Source organism: Rhincodon typus, chromosome 14 (assembly GCF_021869965.1).
Source record: "Rhincodon typus isolate 14 chromosome 14, sRhiTyp1.1, whole genome shotgun sequence".
Taxonomy (NCBI): domain Eukaryota; kingdom Metazoa; phylum Chordata; class Chondrichthyes; order Orectolobiformes; family Rhincodontidae; genus Rhincodon; species Rhincodon typus.
In genome coordinates this window covers 26381091-26399431 of record NC_063345.1, presented here as the reverse complement: position 1 = coordinate 26399431, position 18341 = coordinate 26381091, and the positions used below count along the sequence as shown (strand labels likewise).

The following is an 18341-nucleotide window of genomic DNA, read 5'->3' as shown; positions in this document are numbered from 1 at the left end:
CATCGAGAACAAGTGGCAAGCTGAATCAGACAGGAGCTTGCTGTGGCTTCCTTGTTGAGTTTTCTCAACATTAAACTTGTTTGACGAGTTTGGTAAAATGGAAGTTTGAACATTAATGAGGCGAGTTTGGCTTTTAACAGGCAATAAGTCTTGTCAATTTGCAGTTTATCGGCGCCTGGTAAGAATGTCACAATGCCACTTGTGCAAAGCATAAAAGGTGGAGATAGATGGTCTCAGCGTGTAGATTGCTTTTGCCAAACCTTTCATCTGATTCTGCCACAATTCTCATCTCAGCCCACATTTCTCAGGCCCCTATGAGATTCTGCTCTTTGAATCATTTACCGGGCTGTATTACTGAGTTCTACAATAGTCAAATGTAGAGACGTAATTTTAATCTATCATGTCAGATGAAGAACTGACAGCAGTGAATCAAATCCCTGTTTTAACTAATTTTACAAAAGGAAAATTAAAATTTAGTGTGTACAAAACCAGCGACTATGATATTCTATCAGTTTTCCATGAGTGGATCAGTTACACCCCAGGCTTAATCTGGTGGCTGAGCTAAGAATTAATTTACCGTAATCTCCAGGATCCATTGAGTTTACACTCTCAGAGCCAGAGACAGCCTCATGTGAGAGAATAGTCTAAGTACATTTCAGAACTCAGACAAAATAGATTTTGTTGTCACGTCAAATGATGCTAAGACCATATTAGGTTATTTGGAATACTCCTGAATTCAATTATAAATTTGTGGTAAATTCAGTGAAAATGCTATTTCTTTTACGATTTGGGAGATCTTTATTAATGAAGAGAAATCTAAATCTATCAAAGTCTATTTGTGACCTCAACAGCTTTCACTGAAAACATCCCGACTCAGAGGAGGTACATGAGAACATGCCTCTGTTCTCTATTCAGAGAACTGGCTGCGTATGTCCTCATATACTCTGAAGGATTGATTGCAGAACCTTTTGCTTGGTGATATACTCCAAGGAAAATTAATTAACAGCCTGCACCAAATAATCATGGGTTAGAAATGCCATTAGAACACAACATTGAATCTTGAATGATGTAACCAGCATGAAACAAATCAATTATTATTCAGAAATGCTTTGTATCTTTTCCTTCTACACTTCACATCTTCTCTTCTTAAGGCATTGAGTCATACAAGGGCTATGATTCGCTTTGGCTGTTTTCTGATACTTCTCTTGAAAATATATTCTTTGTAAAGGAATTTAGAATGTGTCAGAAAATTATTTCATTTGCTAAGTGTGACAGCCTGACTTTCCTGACTTCCATTGCATTTTTTCCTTTAGAAATTTGAAGAGAAGACCTTCGGTAGTTTCTGTGTTTTCAGAAACTTGTCAGCCAACAGATAAGTGCTGCTACTGAGAAACCTCATGAGTTGTTTTGGTCTTGATAGAGATGATGAAAGTTTGTGATTGTGGTTTTGCTTTTTGATGTAAATCCAATCTCCAACTTCAAATTGTTCTCCCCTGCATTTTTTTTTTGGTCAAAGTACAATTTTGCTTTACTTTGGTTCTTTGCAATTTGTCTGCTTTCACTCAGAAATTCTCATTGCACAGTGGTGAGAGCTTAATAGTGGTCAGTAGCATATGAGACTTACAACCTACCATATGTTCAACAGGTGTCTTGCCAGTTATGGAGTGTGAGGTGGATCTGATGTGCTGAGTGGATTTGAACAGGTTAATCGAATGTTTTCTCTTCTGTCATACTGGCTCTCAGACAGTCTTTAATCACACTCCTATTTCAGTGCACCGTTCAATTGTGGCTTATATCACAATGTTGGAAAGTGGTGAATTCCACTGCTGCTGGGAATCTACAAACTCACTGGAAATAAACTACGGTCCAATGTTCATAGTTTCTAGGAAAACAAATTTTATTAACAACTTGACTAAAATGACAGTGACTGAAGCAGTCGATATGCAGAGGTGGCACACACAAGTTTGCTAGAGCTTTTACTTACAGAGCTTTAAAATGTTTGTTCTTATGCTTACAGCCTGTTGCTGCAGTTTTGTTCTGTTTCCCCAAGCACACCTGCTTTGACTAATAGCACACAGTAAATAGTTAACAAAATCAAACACCAAACAAATGAAATCTAGAGCTTGCACCACGTGTGCTTCTCACTATGTACCAAGGAGCATAGAAAAGTGTATAGTCATCAATATCAGGAACCTTGGTAGACTTTTTTCCTTACCCAAACTCTGGGGCATTGGGTGGGGTAAGACTATGGCAACACAACAACAACATATCACTTCTAACAATATCCAATGGGAGATAAAGTAATTCAACAAGAACAAGAGATCACATTTGAGGCCTTTGTAGTACACACGGCTCAATACCACACTAGGTGTTAAAAACAACTGGCAGCACATTGCAGAGAGGAATTTTGTCTTGTTCATCGACTTCTGCCAATTTTTTAGTTTTAAAAAAATAGGTATTTGGACTACTTTAGAATCTTTTTATTTGGATGACATTTGCACAGTGGCTTGTTGTTTACTGCAGTGCACTTTGTAAATGATAGGCTCCACAATGATGACGTATTTGGGTCAGTATAGAGCAATGAAAAGAATACAAGCCCCTTTTAATTCAATGGAGACATTCACTAACTAATCCAACAGTGTTTCTCCAGTGAATGCCCGATCTGAAAAAGAGTTTTATGTGTTTAAAAAAAAGATGCATTGAACGTTCTCACTCTATAGCAATATCCTTCTGTAATGAAATCTTAATTAGGTTTGCAAAGAAACTCTCCAAAGGTTTTGATTGGTACTTGTGTTTTGGGTGTTGCCGTGTAGGTTAGACCTATGAGTGACAGTTAATGATTCTTTGAAACGCTCAAGTTTCTTTAGTAATCATTTTGACTAAGCTCAGTTTATTTCTTTTTGATCGATTCTGTGTTAAATGAAAGCTCAGGACAAGCACCTTAGCAATTTAGCTATGTCAAGTAGAACCATAAAATTAAGAATTATTTTGACAATTAAGTAAAATTTTGCATTTGAAAAGATAAAATGATCCAGTAATTTGATTGAAGCAAGAAAAGAGAGAACATTAATTCAAATTTTAAAACCAGTGCCACAGCAGAATGTACTATCTGGTACTGGATACTGATAATTGACCGTTTCATGACCAATAAATGTCTCCTCCTGAATGGAGGCAGAATGGTAAAAAAATGGTACCAATGGTGCATATGCCAGTCTGCCACATCCATTCTGAACTCTGATGATTTTATCAAGTTCAGGGGGCAGTAGGAAGGGTGTGAGAAAGTGAAGATGTCCAACTCATTAGCTAGGCAGCCTGAGACCACTGAGACTTCATGAGATTTTCAAGGAGATGAGCAGCTGTTAGGAGATCTCAGAAAGTGACTATCAGCATTTAACACAAACAAAATGAAAATTTAGCCAAAGAAGCTGTGAGGGGTAAGAAATATTAGTCACCAATTGTCCCCTACACTCTCCTGGATTCCAGCTCTTTATTTGCCCTCGTTGCTTTGAAGATGAAGGTCCTTTCAACATTTTAAAGTCCATTTAGAGATGGAAACCAGAGCCACAATACAATCATGGGTGGGTTCCCTGGTGTTCCATCCCCATTTTCATGCTGCACTCCACTCAACTCCCCCCCCCCCCCACCACCCCAACCTGGCTTGTACCCTGCCCTCCCACTAGTTTAGTGGCAGACTCAACTTCAAGGTCAGTTGAAACTGAGCACGTTGAAAATTGGCTGTTATAGCACGATGGTATCAGGGGTGGGTTTACCTCACTAGGTTCGAACCTGCATTCCAATAGGAAAATTTGACCCTTAGTGTCAAGGGATAGTGTCCTAAATTCATAACATATTTACATTAATTTTATTTTACATTCGGACTGTTAGCACAAATAGAATTTTGGGCTAAAAACCGAAAGGCACAAGAACAGAATTTGCTGGAAAACCTCAGCATCTGTGGAGAGAAATCAGAATTAATGTTTCAGGTTCAGTGACCTTTCTTCAGAACTGCTTTCAGTTTTGGGTTAACTTTGTGGAAGCTCTGCATGGAGCGACAGTCCAAACGCTGCATGGCTGCTAGGCTGAAACTTTATTCTCACCATTGGCACAGCCAATAGCTGAATACGACAATGAAGGCTCCAACTCAGTTTTACTGTTAGCAGGACTTTGTGGTAAGCAGCGAGTGCTGATCTCCAGCTGTAGCTCTATAATTTAAAACTAGAATCAAAATGCAAATAGTTGAAAGAAATGTGCTGAGTCTGGGCATCCTTAGTTGTTAGTGGTTGGTTTGAATAGTTAGAAATGAGTACATTATCTTGGGAGGAACTGGGAGCTTGACAGTACAAAAGATTTAAACTGACACGAGCAAATTAGTCATTAACCCAGGATGTTTAAGCAGTCATATTATTTCAGCCTCCTCACCCTGGAACTCCCCCAAATGACTCATCAACTCTCAGTGCTTAAAAACAAATTTTTTTTTCAAAAACCCACATAAATAGACAGAAAAAGCAATAACAAGGTCAAATTCATTAGTAAAATTTGAGATTTGAAACTACTCCGACAGTAAATTACTGGAGAAATGTTTAATGTTCCCTTTGAAATTTCTCTACTCATTGTTTGAGCAAAAGCATGAACCAATTTAACTAATCACCTGCTGGCTTCCTATATCGTTTTTGGAAATGCTACACGGATGTTGATTTTTGTTTAATGTGTTTTTGTGTACATTTCCAATAGAATATATTATGGCAATGATTAAATAGTTATGACAATAAACCAAAACCTCCCTCATAACAAAAACTTCTTTTTATCTCATTGCATTGACTCTTGTGGAGGTATAGTTTGATGGCGTACAGCGTGATCACTCTTTTCTGTCAATATCAGAAGACTAAGGCAAAAGGCTGTGAAGCACGCTTTGTTTAAGAGGTCATTTAATTCCATTAAAGCTATTATCAATGTAGTCATAGGAACCAAGGTCTTGGATTAGGAATTGAGTGTAATTTAATTAGTAAACAAGCGGGAAATGTTGCAAAAACATATCAATGAGCCTCATGTGGGGCCGTTTCACTAGCTGTGATAGGCTATCCAAGTTCTGTAATGTTCTTATGTACTGCCGTTCACAATGATGACTTCTCGAGCCTTGGAGACATGTTAAGAAAGGAGGCAGTAGGGGAGTTGGACCTACTGGTGACAAGCCTAAAGGAATAAGTGTGGGAAAGCTGAGCAGCAGGAACACAGAAACAAAGCAATGCTGAGAGTCTTGGCAGCAAAGTTACAAGGAGGAAGTCATGATGAGCAATACATTCTGAAAGAGAAAAATCAATGCTGTGTCGAAATACACGGAGGTACATAAACAAACAAAACTGGTCATTTCTGCATTTGTTTATTGGTCTCAAAATTCATGATGGGAGATCAAATAACCATCTTCACCCCACAACTGTCCTCTCCCTCAAGAATTCCTCCTGGTCTCATAGCAATACTGTAGGCTTCTGTCTACACTGCTCGACTCCCTAGACCCTGACCATACACTCGAGGATATATCTGGGAGCCCTCATGGCATTCAGGGCAGCTGATTGTAACAGGGTCCCACCTGGGGAGCTGAATCAGATACCCAGAATTGTGTCAATTAAGTGACCAGTTGCATATCTCCAGATATATTAATGAGGCACGTTTCAGGCATCTGCCTTAGGCAGATGTAAGTTCTGAGGAAGGGTCACTCGAACCAAAATGTTAACTCTGATTTCTCTCCACAGATGCTGCCGCATCTGCTGAGCTTTTCCAGCAATTTCTGATTTTGGTTTTGATTTACAGCATCCGCTGTTCTTTCAGTTTTTATTTGCCTTAGGCACGCTATACACTTTGCAGCACAAACCAACTTCTCTGCAGACAAATGATCAAGTTATAAACATTAGACACATCATTGTTGGCTGATAGCTCTTTATTACTCTATCACAGAAAATAATCTGAGTCAGTCACCGAACAAGAGTTCTACTTCCCATTGTGCAGCATAAGTCCACAGGGGCAGAGTGTGTGAAATGATGATTCATTTAATGCCACGGAAAACAAATTCCAACCACAGAAAATCAGATACATATGCCCGCCCACAGAAAATATATTCAGAGCGAAGGAAATTACAATTTTTTTGAATCTTTTTCTTAAAGAGCTTTTGGCATAAAAATGCAGTAATTGCAGAATTGAAGAAATTGCATGGGATTCTGAGTGCTGCTGAATAGATGGGTGAGAAATGGTCATTTTGGCAAGGTACTTGCCAGAATATCCCAGAGCTCTTCACCGAGAGAAAATTAGCCAACCAAAAACAGTCCTGCTTTATTTCAACCTACCTTGCGAGGTCCAGAAGGTCTTAGTTCATAAACATCGATGGTATAGTTTGATCTACGTCCGTAGTTGTCAAATTGTAGATTTCCTGTCAGCCCTCTGCCTCGTACCTGTAACCCAGAATACAAAATATAGAGTGACATATTTGTAATGAAAATGCTTCATTTGAATAGAGGAAAACAAATTGCAAACTGTGAAGTCATGAAAAATGCCTGCAGGCAAGCTGGGTATGGTCACCAAAGTGTCAAAATTCCTGGGACCTGACATACAATGCGGCCCATAAGGTAACAGAATGGATCTGTCTTCAGTATAATGGTTACTGTTGTTAGTAATTGCTCCATGTTGAAATTAGCTGAAAATCAATTTTTCTACATCTAGTGCAGAAATTTTAAGGTGCTCATAAAAATGTCCTTCTAAGATAATGCTGCTACAGTTAACTCATAAAATAATTACTCCGATCATAACTTCGGGAGGTGACCTAATGAACAGAACTTTTAGAGACAGAATATTGCACACACTCCTTTTATCCGTAAAGCTGCATTTCTGAAAGTACAGTTTTACCTTCCAGAAAGTAATTCCTGAGCTGAATTTTTGTCCAACTTAGAACAAACCTAAGCTGAGAGGGCAAATGTGAATTTCCTGACAAATCCTTCCACCTGTCATTTTCGTTGCATTGGGAATTGTGGCTAGTCACCACTTGATGCTCACTTGAAGCGACATTAGGTTTAGAATATAAATGACTGCTGGAAATGCAAATTTCCTTGGCACTTATATTTTTGTGCAAGTGGGTGGTCCATGAAGCTTGTGGGCATCCTGCTTGTTAAGCAAGTTTGTGAACATGGTGGGAATCTGGTTGACGAGTCAGGAACCTTTTCACAGGTAAGTATAAAAGTTGTTGCTAATTCCTCTCATAGCCTCCATGCCCCACCTAATAATTTCTGATAACCCCATCATGCCCTCTTTCATCCACAATTTCTCTCCTCTCCAATACATACCCACCATGCATTTTTCATTCTCTACTATGAACAGAGCTAATTGGTTAATGGTTAGTTTGGCAATCTTTGAAATGATTCTGGAATTGATATAAGCAAAGGCTTTGAAAGTAACATTTTAAAAATAACCTTGTGAAAAGTGTCAATGCCAGAAGCTTTCAGACACTTTACACCTTTAAATTTTGTATAAATAAATGCACACATTTAAAAAAAAACGCACTCTAGGAAGAATAATTTATTGTAAGGTAATCAGGATGTCAAATCAAACAAAGCTTGATTGCTCTCTGTTGCTTTTCAATATTGCCTGCTGTGCTAAGCACCTTAGCCATTTATAGAATGTAGCCAAGTATTTGTAACAAAGCCATTTGAAAAATGAATGCCTGACATTTTTCTACCTTTTTGTTAATACAGTTGTCAGATTAACTCATTATGAATGCTGAACTTTTGGAACGACTAATATATTGAGTTAGGCTGACAACATCAGAAACAGACATCACAGTGTGGAGTTGGAGGAACACAGCAGGCCAAGCAGCATCAGAGGAGCAGGAAAGTTATGGGCATTTCTGAAGAAGGTTCCCGACCTGAAATGTCAACTTTCCTGCTCCTCTGTTGGTGCCTGGCCTGCTGTGTTCGTCTAGCTCCACACTGTGTTGTCTCTGATTCCAGCATCTGCAGTTCTTGCTATCTCTGAATGTCAAAACAACTGTGCTAAACTTACTTGAGGTTAATTACATAAGGATGAGGGTAGAAAGAGATAGAGTGGACTGAGAATAGAGTTTAGCAGAAAACAAGGTTGGGGGACAATGGACGATGTTTAACAAAACAGTTCACGTCTCAGCAAAGATATATCACAACGAGGAAGAAGGATTCTAGGGAAGGGATAAACCGACCACAGTTAACTAAGCAAGTTAAGGTTGGTATCAAATTGAAAGAAAAACATACAATGTTGTAAAGGTTAGTGGAAAACAGAGGATTGGGAAAGATTTAAATGCCAGCAAAATTTAACCAAAATATAATTAAGAGGGTGAAAATAAACACTAAGGCCAAACTAGCAAGTAACATAAAAACGAACAGTAAGAGCTTCTTCAAATGTGTAAAAAGGGAGAGGCCAAAGATCTCATAGACCCCTTACAGAACAAAGCTGGGGAAATAATGGTCAGGAACCATGAGAAGGCAGAGATCTGGATGAAATCATTGTAGATGTCTTCACGGTGGAAGACACTATTAACATTCAAAATTACTAAATAATCAAGGGGCTAAAGCAGGGGAGGAAATAAACACATTCATTATCGCTAGAGAAAATGTACCAGTGAAATTATTAGAGCTAAAGACTATTAAATCCCCTGGATGGGCTGGATTGCACCCTAGGATATTAAAGGAAATAGCGACAGAGATACTGGACGCACTGGTATTAATCTTCCAAGAACACTTGAGTTCCAAAGGATTGGAAAACCGCCAATGCAACATCTGTATTCAAAAAGAGAGGAAAACAACAAAACACAGGTAACTACAGGCGAGTTAACTTAATATCTATCATTGGGAAAATTTTAGAGTACATTATAAAGGATGTAATAATACGGCATTTGGAAATACATAATATAATCAATCCGACTGAATATAGTTTTATGAAGGGAAAATTATGCCTGACAAACTTGTTGACATTCTTTGAGGAAATAACAAGTAAGATGGATAAAGGGGAAACAGTATAGATGTAAAATATTTAGATTTCCAAAAGGTGTTCATTAAGGTTTGGCACATAAGGCTACTCAGTAACAGCCCATGGTGCGAAGTGTTTTATATGAGAATGGATTAGCTCACTAATAGAAGACAAGCCATTGGGATATAGGGGTCATTTTTAGGATGGAAAGCTGCAGGTAATGGAGTGCCAAAGCATCAGTGTTGGGTCCAGAGTTATTTACAATATATATTAACGACTTGGATGATGGAAGTGAATTTATTATAGACAAGTTTGTGAATGACACAAAAATTAGTGGGACGGTAAGTAGTAAGGACAACACAGACGTTACAGATGGATATAGACAGGTTAAGTGACTGTGCAAAAACATAGCAGATAGAATACAATGTAGGAAAATGTGAGATTATATACTTTGGCAGGAAGTATAGAGACGCTGGATATTACTTAACTAGGGAAAGTATTGAAAGCTTTAGCTCAGAGGTATTTGGAGGTCCTTGTGCATAAATCACCAAAGGCTAGTATCCAAGTTCAGAAAGTAATAAGGAAGCCAAATGGAATGTTGGCCTCTACTTCAAAGAGAATGGAGTATAAAAGTAGGGAAGTCTTGCTAAGGCTATGTAAGGCACCAATCAGAACACACCTGGAATACTGAGAACAGTTTTGGTTCCCTCATCTAAAGAAAGATAGAACAGGGATATATTAGCATTGCAGGCATTCCAGAGAAGGCTCACTAGGTTTATACTTGGTATGGAGGGACTGTCTTATAAGTAGAGGTTGAGTGGGTTGAGTTTGTACTCATAGGTGTTTAGAAGATTGAGAGGAGACCTTATTAAAACATATTAGATTCAAATGGGTCTGGACAGGGTGGATGCAGAAAGACAGAGAAGCAGGTGCTTTGGGTGATTTGATATCCAGAGTAAGCCAAAGGGACCAGGGTAACCGGGAATAAAAGCCTACAGTATTGACCGTATGGATATGAGGATTGGGTACAAAGAGGGGGAATGGTAGTGGGTCATGTGGGTGAAGAGAGATCAAGGTGAGATAAGGCGGGGATTGAGGAATAAAGAGCCAACAGTCATTCACAGAATGGATCAACGTCCAAGAGAACTGGGGCAGGGCTCATAAGCAGCCTGTCACACTACCTGTTCACCATCCTTGCTGCCTTGGGCCTGCCTATGGCCCACTCATTTCCAAAAGAGAGAAAAAAATTATGAGAGTGTTGGGAAGTGACAAGTTCTGGACAATGGTGTTCAGAAACAGTGTGATTCACATTTCCTGATGTGAAGGGAATAACTGGATCCTTGTCTCTCCCCACACCTTTCCTCAATTAGAGAATCATTGACAGAACCCAATACTTTCCCAACTCTATCTCTAGTGTAAATAAAGCTTTAGATTTGGTAGAGTTTATACACTTAACAGTGGTGACTGTAGATTCAAGGAAAGGTGTTTGTGGTTACACACTGTTAATGTGCTTCCAGAGTCCTGAGCCAGTATAGATTGTATCAGAGATAGTAGGAACTGCAGATGCTGGAGAATCCGAGACAACAAGGTGTTGAGCTGGACGAACACAGCAGGCCAAGCAGCATCATAGGAGCAGGAAGGCTGACGTTTTGGGAATAGACCCTTCTTCAGAAATGGGGGAGGGGAAGCAGTTTCTGAAATAAATAGGGAGAGAGGGGGAGGCGGATAGAAAATGGATAGATGAGATGATAGGTGGAGAGGAAACAGACAGGTCAAAGAGGCGGGGATGGACCTCTCTGTCTCCATCTCAGGCAACCACCTAGAAACCGATATCCATTTCAAGTCCACCGACTCCCACAGCTACCTAGAATACTCCTCCTCCCACCCACCTTCCTGCAAAAATGCCATCCCCTATTCCCAATTCCTTCGCCTCCGCCACACCTGCTCCCAGGATGAGGCATTCCACTCCCGTACATCTCAGATGTCCTCGTTTTTCAAGGACCGCAACTTCCCCCCATCAGTGGTCGAGAACGCCCTCCACCTTGTCTCGCGCATTTCCCGCAACTCATCCCTCACACCCCGTCCCTGCAATAACAACCAAAAAAGAATCCCCCTCGTCCTCACGTACCACCCCACCAACCTCCGGATCCAACGCATCATCCTCCGACACTTCCGCCATCTGCAATCCGACCCCACCACCAAAGACATTTTTCCCTCCCCACCCTTATCTGCTTTCCGGAGGGACAACTCTCTCCGTGACTCCCTTGTCCGCTCCACACTCCCCTCCAGCCCCACCACACCCGGCACTTTTCCCGGCAACCGCATTAAGTTCTACCCCTGCCCCTACACCTCCTCCCTCACCCCCATCCCAGGCCCCAAGAAGACTTTCCACATCAAGCAGATGTTCACCTGCACATCTGCTAATGTGGTATACTGCATCCGCTGTACCCGTTGTGGCCTCCTCTACATTGGGGAAACCAAGCGGAGGCTTGGGGACCGCTTTGCAGAACACCTACACTGGGTTTGCAATAAACAACTGCACCTCCCAGTTGCAAACCATTTCAACTCCCCCTCCCATTCCTCAGACGACATGTCCACCCTGGGCCTCCTGCAGTGCCACAACGATGCCACCCGAAGGTTGCAGGAACAGCAACTCATATTCCGCTTGGCAACCCTGCAGCCCAATGGTATCAATGTGGATTTCACAAGCTTCAAAATCTCCCCTCCCCCTACCGCATCCCAAAACCAGCCCAGCTCGTCCCCGCCTCCCTAACCAGTTCTTCCTCCCACCTATCCCCTCCTCCCACCTCAAGCCGCACCCCCATTTCCTACCTACTAACCTCACCTGCCCCCCTCCCCAATTGACCTGTCCGTCCTCCCTGGACTGACCTAACCCCTCCCTACCTCCCCATCTACACTCACCTTTACTGGCTCCATCCCCACCTCTTTGACCAGTCTGTCTCCTCTCCACTTATCTTCTCCTCTATCCATCTTCTATCCGCCTCCCCCTCTCTCCCTATTTATTTCAGAACCCCCTCCCCTCCCCCATTTCTGATGAAGGGTCTAGGCCTGAAATGTCGGCCTTCCTGCTCCTATGATGCTGTTTGGCCTGCTGTGTTCGTCCAGCTCTACACCTTGTTGTCCCAGTATAGATTGTTGGGATGAAAGTCTTTCCTATGTCAGTAAAGGGATCAACACAGTGTGATAATGTTATTGATTACTATTCCCGGTGTCTTGTGTTATTTGCCACTTCTATCAGTATGTGGTAGGGGTTAATGATTGCCTGAGGTAGTTCATTGCCACCAATTCACCTTTGTCTTTGCTTTGTCATAGGACTATCTAGTGATTTGTGACACAAGATCCAACATAATCGGGTATCTACAGAAGAGGCACTGTTCTTAGATAACAAAAAGGGTTATTGAAAGATAGCAATAAGTACAACTATATTTGACCAGCATAATTACTAAAACCTTAGGGAATTGGTGCACATACATTTGCTGACTCTGACAGATAGAATAAAACTTATTGTCTGCACCGACAGTCTGTGTGCAACATTAGTCGGGTGGAGCCAATGAAACATGAACCTTATTTTCTTCAGAACCATTACTTTATACAACATTTTCCCAAAGCTGCTTTCTTCTTCCCCACAGTTAACCCATTATACAATGTTGTGTTTTGATGGGTTCATATTTAATATATTTTGTGGATTTGAATTTGATGCATTGTGGATGCCTGTTTTGTTAACCGGTTAAATGAATGAAAACTGGAATTCTTTTGTTTTTGTAATGCATTTCTCGAGAGTCACTTCACTGATCTTGTTTGCTTGAACTCACTTCAGGAAAATACCCACATATTTTTGGTTTTCATCTGGGGAAAGTCTGCTCCAGAACAAGCTGCTCAGCTCATGTCTTCTACTTCTGAAGCACCTTTGTGGTGTCTTCAATGTGAAACCTGATTATGCTCTTTTGAAATAAAAAAAAATGGGAATATATAACATATACTTTTCTTTACATATAATTCTTCATGACAAAACAGCTCAAAGTGACTCATTTAAAAGTCAGTCTGGACACCATGGGCCGAATGGCTTCCTTCTATCCATAAACGTACCAATTCATTATTATTGAAAGGAATGGCTCTTGTCATGTAGGCACACAATAAATATTCTGTGTTAACAACATCCTACAAACAGTGATGACATTATTAGCTAATAACTCTGTTTGTCAGTTGTGCCAGTTCAAAGATAATGTTGGCTATGACATCCGGAGAATGCTTGCACTTCTGTTTAAATATATAAGATGTGACTAACGTTTGCTAAGGCAGGGAGATGTGCTCTCAATTTTAAGTTCTTTTGAAAGATTTAAGTATGAATCCTGATGAAAGACTTTCATTCCAAATATCAACTTATCTTTTCTACCACTGCTGTGTATCCCCAGGACTACTTTGTTTCACTGTTTCATGAACTTTGAATTTAAATACATACATCATAGAATCCCTACAGTGTTGAAACAGGCCCTTTGGGCCAACAAGTCTGCACTGATCCTTGGAGCATCCCACCCAGACCTATCTCCCTATAACCCTATAACCCACCTAATCTACAGACCCCTGAACACTATAGGCAACTTAGCATGGCCAAACCACCTAGCCTGCACATCTTTGGATTGTGGGAGGAAACCCACACAGACACAGGGAGAATGTGCAAACTCCACACAAACAGTTGCCCAAGGGTGGAATTGAACCCGGGTCCCTAGTGCTGTGAGGCAGCAGTGCTAACCACTGAGCCACCATGCCTCCTTTGTTTCTGAAGTTTAAATAGTTACTTTGGAAAGTTAGATGACTGGAAAATAAAACAGTTATGATGGGAATCTTACAATCAATTGGGGTGGCACAGTGGCTCAGTGGTTAGCACTGCTGCCTCACAGCACCAGGGACCTGAGTTCAATTTTACCCTTGGGCAACTGTCTGTGTGGAGTTTGCACATTCTCCCTGTGTCTGCATGGGTTTCCTCCAGGTACTCCAGTTTCCTCCCACAGTCCAAAGGTGTGCAGGTTAGGTGGATTGGCTAAGCTAAATTGCCCATAGTGTTCAGGGGTCTGTAGATTAGGTGGGTTATAGGGGGATGGGTCTGGGTGGGATGCTCCAAGGGTCAGAGTGGACTTGTTGGGCCAAAGGGCCTGTTTCCACACTGTAGGGATTCCATGATAGAACATGGAAGGTCAAAGTATGCAGAAAGCCAGAGTTTGAATTAATTTGTAAACAGATCTCACAAAACCCTTTCTCATGCTGCTTCTACTTTTAAAATCCAGTGAACTGTTGTTTAGTCTTTTTGGAGTTACTTGTATGACTTAATTTATTTTGAATCATGGACTGAAGTACATCACACAGACAGCACCAAAAGTGATATTTTGCATCAACACTATGACAAAATGAGTGCTGTCTGGTGAACCTTTAAATACACAATTTCTAAGTTTAAAACAAAACATAATTTTTGCTATAATACTATATCATGGAATAGATTTTCAACTTTATGTCTTGGTATAGCTTTGGTGACACATGCAAATCAGCCTCTACAAAAAGGTAGAAATTCTGTAATACAATACAAGCATTGCAAGCTAAAAAGCTACCCCAATGATGTCTAAAGCTATTTCCTCACCTCCTTCTTCTTTCAGCTTCTGCCATTTCACTTGTGATTACCACAATGCGGGTCAATCAGCCTTTTCCACCTTGTTCAGCCAGCCTAACCCTGACCCTAACCTTCTTCCAATCCTGCTGAGGTTAAGTCTCTCATCAACACATCTTTCCAGCTACTGTTGAGCCTTCCTCTTCTCCTGATTCCTAACATTGCATCTTCATCACCCGCCTCACCACATATCTCCTCTCTCTCCACAACACAGGGCCACACTATTTCAATTTCTACTTGCCTACTTCTTTGGATTCTCCCACAATCTTTGCTGACTCCTTGATGTGTGGTTCAGGATATTCCCTTTTCTCATTACTCCAGACATTCATCTCAACATCCCTATCTGATTTCTGTTCAGTTGTTGTTCCTCTCTTCTTGAAGTTGTCCAGGTTTCTGACTATCTGCCAAGTCTGGCCTCACAACTGTCTTGTACATTCTTCCTTTTAGTTTCAGTGATGTTTTCTATCATATAACATCTGTCATACTTCTTCCAAATACTCCAATCAGAGCTAATCTATTGCTTAATTTCCATTTCCATGCTTCCTTCTTCTACCATGTAACCATAAATACATTGATGTGGAGGTGCCGGTGTTGACAAAGTCAGAAATCACACGACACCAGGTTATAGTCCAACAGGTTCATTTGAAACCACAAGCTTTTGGAGTCTCAGTTACTATTGAGAATTATATTCATGTGCTTTACTCATCCAACTTACTGACTATCAATAAGCTTATTTGCAAACATTTCAGTGTCAATAGTAGCATGTTTGGTAGTAGTCTTGTCTCTAAGTTAGGAAGGTTACGTTGAAATCTCACTCCACGACCTAGACATAACAATTAAAACACCATTCCTGACAGAATGCTATCTTATTGGAGGCACAGCCTTTGGGATGTGATTTCAAACCAAGGCCAGGTCTGTCAGGTGGGCATAAGACATCACTTAGTATCTATTTCAAAGAAGAGTAAAGGCATTATTCCCCTATGGTCAATATTTATCTTTCAATTAACCATCATAAAATTAGATTAGCTTTTCATTTTCTCTTTGTTTTTTATGGGATTATTTCATATGCAATTTGACTGATGTGTCTCCTATAATACAACAGTTACTGCATTCATAAGTTGTTCATTGGTTGCAAAATATTTGAGGATTTCCCTTGTTCATGTAAGATGCTAGATTTGTTCAAGATTTTCTTTTATTCCTTTTTTTATTTTCTGCCAGTGAGATCAGTTCTTTTTAAATGAGAAAATTATTTATTGAATGTTGTAGTTTATTTAAGATACTTCTGGAAGAATACTGAGAAAGTAATTCATTTTACTTATGCTTTATTGTCCAAATCATATGTGTTGTGTTTTTTTAAATAGGGGATTAAAAGTTTAAGATTGAGCTTTAACGCATGACATTTACTTTGGCTTGCCCTTATTGCAGAGATAAAGCTCCTGCATTTAAATAGCAAATTAATGGCTTAATATTTATTGAGTTAAAAATGGAAGCCAATAGTGGGCCATGCTTCATCACAGATCAGTGGGGTTACTAGCAATTAGAAATTTGCAAGCACGCCAACCAAGTGGTTTTCCTCTTCTTCTCCCTGTTCTAACATTGCCAGGACTTAACTACAGGCAGCGCTTCATGAACATTCATGCTACTGATGCTTCTTGGGGCTGGATTTAATGCTTATCCATTGGTGGACTTGAAGCTGGGAGCCACCTATATTAACTAGAAAAATCAGATTGGAATTAGAAGCCTCGATGAAGAGTTCACAGAATGCTTTTGGGATAGTCTCTTAGAGTAGTACATTTTGGATCCAAGCAAGTAATACTAGACTTGTATTGTGTAATATGACAGGTTTAATTAATGACTCTGGACCAAAAGCAGCTCTAGATAGCAGTGATCAAAACATGGCTGAATTTTACATCCAGTTTGAAATGGAAAAGATTGAGTCAAAGACTAGTATTTTCAACTTTAATGGGGACAACTTTGTCAGCCTGAAATCTGAGCAAGCTGATATAAACTCAGGCACACAATTAGGGGATAGTTTATTAGAACAGCGTGGCAGACATTTAACAGAATATTTCAGAATACTCAGAATACATATATTTCTACTAAAAAGAAAAATTCTAAGGGGAACACCCAACATCATGATTAAGTAAAGCAGTTAGGAAAGCAACAAACATAATGGAAAGGCATATAATCGTGCAAAAATGAATGGCAGGTCCAATGATTAGCCAGGATATGAAGAACAGTGGGGAATGACTTAAAAAAAAATAACAGAATCAAATTAGAGCCTGAGATAAGGGTAGCTATTATACAAATGTGGGCAGCAAGAATTTCTATAGATATTTAAAAAGGAAACAAATTAGTGAATTCTAGCCCTTTGGAAAATGAGATGAGGAGTTAATAGCAGATAATAAGGTGACGACAGGTGAAACAAACAGATATTTCGCTGCTGTCTTCACTATGGAGGATATATATTAAAAAAAAAAATAGTTTTAATCAGGAAGTGGACAAAGACAAACTTAGTGAACTCACAATCACCAGGGATGTGGTACCAGCAAACTGATGGCACTGCGGCAGACCAGTCTCCGGATCCTGACTAACTTCTACCTAGGGTCTTACAACAGTGAGCTACTGAGGCAATAAATGTGTTGTTACCGATTTTCCAGTATATTAGATTCAGGAGAGGCTCCATCAGACTTGAAAGGAGCAAATATGACTCCTGTATTCAAGAAGAGATGGAGCCAGAAAATACGAAACTATAGGTTGAATCTTAATTTCTTTGACAAGTTTCTTGGAAGGTTTCTTGCCTGGTGAGATCTCTCATTGTATCCTATCAAAGTTGCCTCATTCACTACCTACCCCTGCCCGCTCACCAAATTCTATCCCCATTCTATCACTTGCTATTCACTGGATATCTGCCAAAGACCAGCATCCCTACACACGCACCATCTTTGAAAGGCTGCTGTATACCAGGAACTGCACTGACATTCCTAAGTTGCTTCTTGAGATTAATTCAGAAGGTGTCAGGGAAAGGGAAAATGGCAGTGCACTTCTCCATCTGGGATCCTGGTAGATGGGGTGGTAAAAAGGAGGAGTGTGTCATTTTCCTGGAGGACCAGCAGAGGAGGCTGCGCCACTAGACCCCACCAACCTGGTCCCAGGTCACCACCCAGGTTGCCGTGGTCCAGAGGAATGGTTGGCAGTGCTGTAAGAATGTCATTGACCTTCTCTGCTCCACTAGGCTAAGTGCCGCACTCCACCAGGCTAAGTACGACACTCCACTCTCTGCTACCTCTCACTCACTACCTCTGCTACTGTACCCACATCCCACCAAGGGTCATATTCTGTCACTCTGTCTGCCTTTAACAATTTTCCACAGTCGCTCTCATATCCCATGCCTCCTCCACCACAACAGTCTCTGCATTGAACACTCGCTCATCCAGGTCACCCTACCACCTTTCAACCAACTACACCAGCACGAATCATTCTGTCACCCATTTGCATCTCAATCATTCCTTCCGTTTCCCACATTCCAGGAGAAGACAGCCCACATGGGCAGAAAGGGCCTACAAGGATGGGGTGTCCAACATCAGCTCCTCACGCACCATAAATAGAGAATCTTGGCCTTTGCTGGAGAAGACTGAGATAGCTGAGGTGCAGAGGGATTGAGATGTTCTATCGCATGAGTGAC

General features: G+C 40.6%; 1 protein-coding gene across 2 annotated transcripts in view; it reads right to left on the bottom strand.

Moving 5' to 3' along the window:
- Nucleotides 1–18341, bottom strand: part of LOC109914397 (glutamate receptor 3-like) — a 341630-nt gene that overhangs the window by 125133 nt on the left and 198156 nt on the right. For both annotated transcript variants that reach the window (XM_048605151.1, XM_048605152.1), the window contains exon 8: nucleotides 6336–6440. In XM_048605151.1, coding sequence (XP_048461108.1) covers nucleotides 6336–6440 — 105 coding nt within the window. The remainder of the gene's footprint in view (nucleotides 1–6335; nucleotides 6441–18341) is intronic.